The sequence below is a fragment of the Chrysemys picta genome, chromosome 4 (assembly GCF_011386835.1).
Source record: "Chrysemys picta bellii isolate R12L10 chromosome 4, ASM1138683v2, whole genome shotgun sequence".
Taxonomy (NCBI): Eukaryota; Metazoa; Chordata; order Testudines; family Emydidae; genus Chrysemys; species Chrysemys picta.
Window position 1 is genome coordinate 54,753,613 of NC_088794.1, and position 2,016 is coordinate 54,755,628.

General features: G+C 60.4%; 1 protein-coding gene across 1 annotated transcript in view; it reads left to right on the plus strand.

Moving 5' to 3' along the window:
* Positions 1-639: 639 nt before the first annotated feature.
* The window catches only part of LOC135983259 (maestro heat-like repeat-containing protein family member 7), a 40,172-nt gene continuing 38,795 nt past the window's right edge, over positions 640-2,016 (plus strand). The window contains exons 1-2 of the mRNA XM_065594069.1: positions 640-766; positions 1,781-1,881. Of these exons, the coding sequence (XP_065450141.1) occupies positions 640-766; positions 1,781-1,881 (228 nt within the window). The remainder of the gene's footprint in view (positions 767-1,780; positions 1,882-2,016) is intronic.

Below are 2,016 nucleotides of genomic sequence, written 5' to 3' on the forward strand. Positions count from 1 at the left end.
GACTCCAGGCAGGAGAATCTTCTATTGCCCGCCTCTGCTTTTCCATTGCATCGCCAGCCACAGCGAGGTTGGATGAGAAGGTACCAGCCTCCCTGCCGCTCTCCTGCCTTCTGCTCCTGCCCCTTCATGGGTGTGTCTGAGCAACTCCTGCTGCTCACGAGCCCGCCCCACCTCCCCCACCCCGCTGGCCTCGCCCACCTGCGAACTGCCACGGCCCCAATATTCCTTGGGGAAGGGATCAGGGTCATTTCATTGGGCAGGAAGAATCCTGAGTGGTTGGATCCAGCCTGTCTGCTGTGCAGCTTGTGAACCAGGAGAAGGAGAGGTGGGAGTGACCCAGAGGAGGCCGTTTGGCTTGTGTGATGGGCTGCTGGCCTGGGAGTTCAGAGACCTGGGTTCTAATCCTGGGTGACTTTGAGCACATCCCTTCCCTTGTTTCCCTGCTGGCTGCCTTGGCTAGTTAGAGTCTGAGCCCTCTAGCCCAGCGATTGTCTGCAGCACCTGGTGCAACAGGGCCCTGAGCTCAGCTGGCATCTGTAGGTGCTGGTGGGACAGAAATAACTGGGCTGGCCCTGATGCTGAACGGGGCCATCGCCTCTCGTCACTCACAAGCAATGCCTTGTCCTGGCTTCTTGTAGGATGGCTGAGGCGGGCCGCCCAGAGCCCAGGCGCGCCTGGGAGGAGACAAAACCTCCTCCAGGGAAGAGTCGGCGGAAGAGGCCATGGCAGCAGCAGGAGCTGTGTGTGCCTCAGCCCTTCCGTGCCGGTGAGTGGGCGCCTTCTGGGTGGGCGGAGGGGGCTGCAAAAATGGCTGGGGCCATGGCCCTGCATTGGGGTGGGGCTTGGCCCCTGTGGGGGTTGGGTGGCAAGACTAGGGTGTCATTGGGGGGAGAAGACTCCATAGACCTTGTATGCTCTGGGTGTATGTATGTGTGCTCTGGGTTGCCACGAGATGGAGAGACAGGAAAACCCAGGCAGGGGGGGATGGCCCCTCCTGCTGGCAGCAGCTGCAGCCACTAAAGCTGATCGGGGCATAGCGGCAGAAGCATCAGGTGGAGACTGACTGAATCGCCCACCCCGATCTGTCACGCTGCAGGGTCGGAGGATGTTTTCCACCAGTCGAAGGAGATGCTTGGTGCACGATGGGTTGTTAAAGCCTAGGATTGCAGGGCACCAGCCAGAGCATAAGATGCTCCCTGATGTTGCAGCCCCATCTGCTGGCTCCTTTGTCGCATGTCGCAGCACAGGGCATTTGGGGGGAGTGTTGACGATGGGAGCCCAGTGCCTGCCCAGGTTACACCCAGTGGCTCTGGCTGGCTGTTGGTGGCAGGAGAGGCAGTCAGAACAAGCAGAACGGGCAGGCCCTGGGTCCCCATATCCCATGCAGACTGGGCAGCTGTTCCCTCTCCTGCCGCAAGGACCAGACCGATTCACTCCCAGTCCCTCTGCCCCCTCCAGCAATGGCCCGGAGAGTGGGGACACCCCTCATGGCCTGACATCGTCCCTCCTTCCAGGTGTGGCGCTCCCCAAATCCCCACGCTGAGCCTGCATGCTGGGCGGGGAAGTGGGGTGGCCGCTGGGAACCAGGGCTCCGACTGGGTCTTTGCTGGGCTGGGCAGCAAAGAGGTGGGGAAGCCAGGAATCGCTGTGCCAGACCCTGCCGTGCATCAGGGCTGCTCCCTGCTGGGGCGGGAGTGGGGGCAAGGGTTTTCTCTAAGATCTGTCACCCAGCCTGCAGCTTGGCAGCACCAGGTATTACCACTGCTCTGTCTTTGATCAGATTCACCATCCCCTTCTAACACCGCCTGCTTTATGGAGCCAGACTCGGAGGAGAAAGAGGCCCTGGACTACATTGACGCCTTTCTCAAAGGCAATGAACAGGTACCAAGAGCCCTCCTCTGATCTGTCAGCTAGTGCCCTGTCCACATGCACATCTGCCCTTCTCCAGATGATGCATGGATTCCAAGGCCAAACGGAACCAGTGTGACCTCCTGTATAGTATAACACACGCCAGGG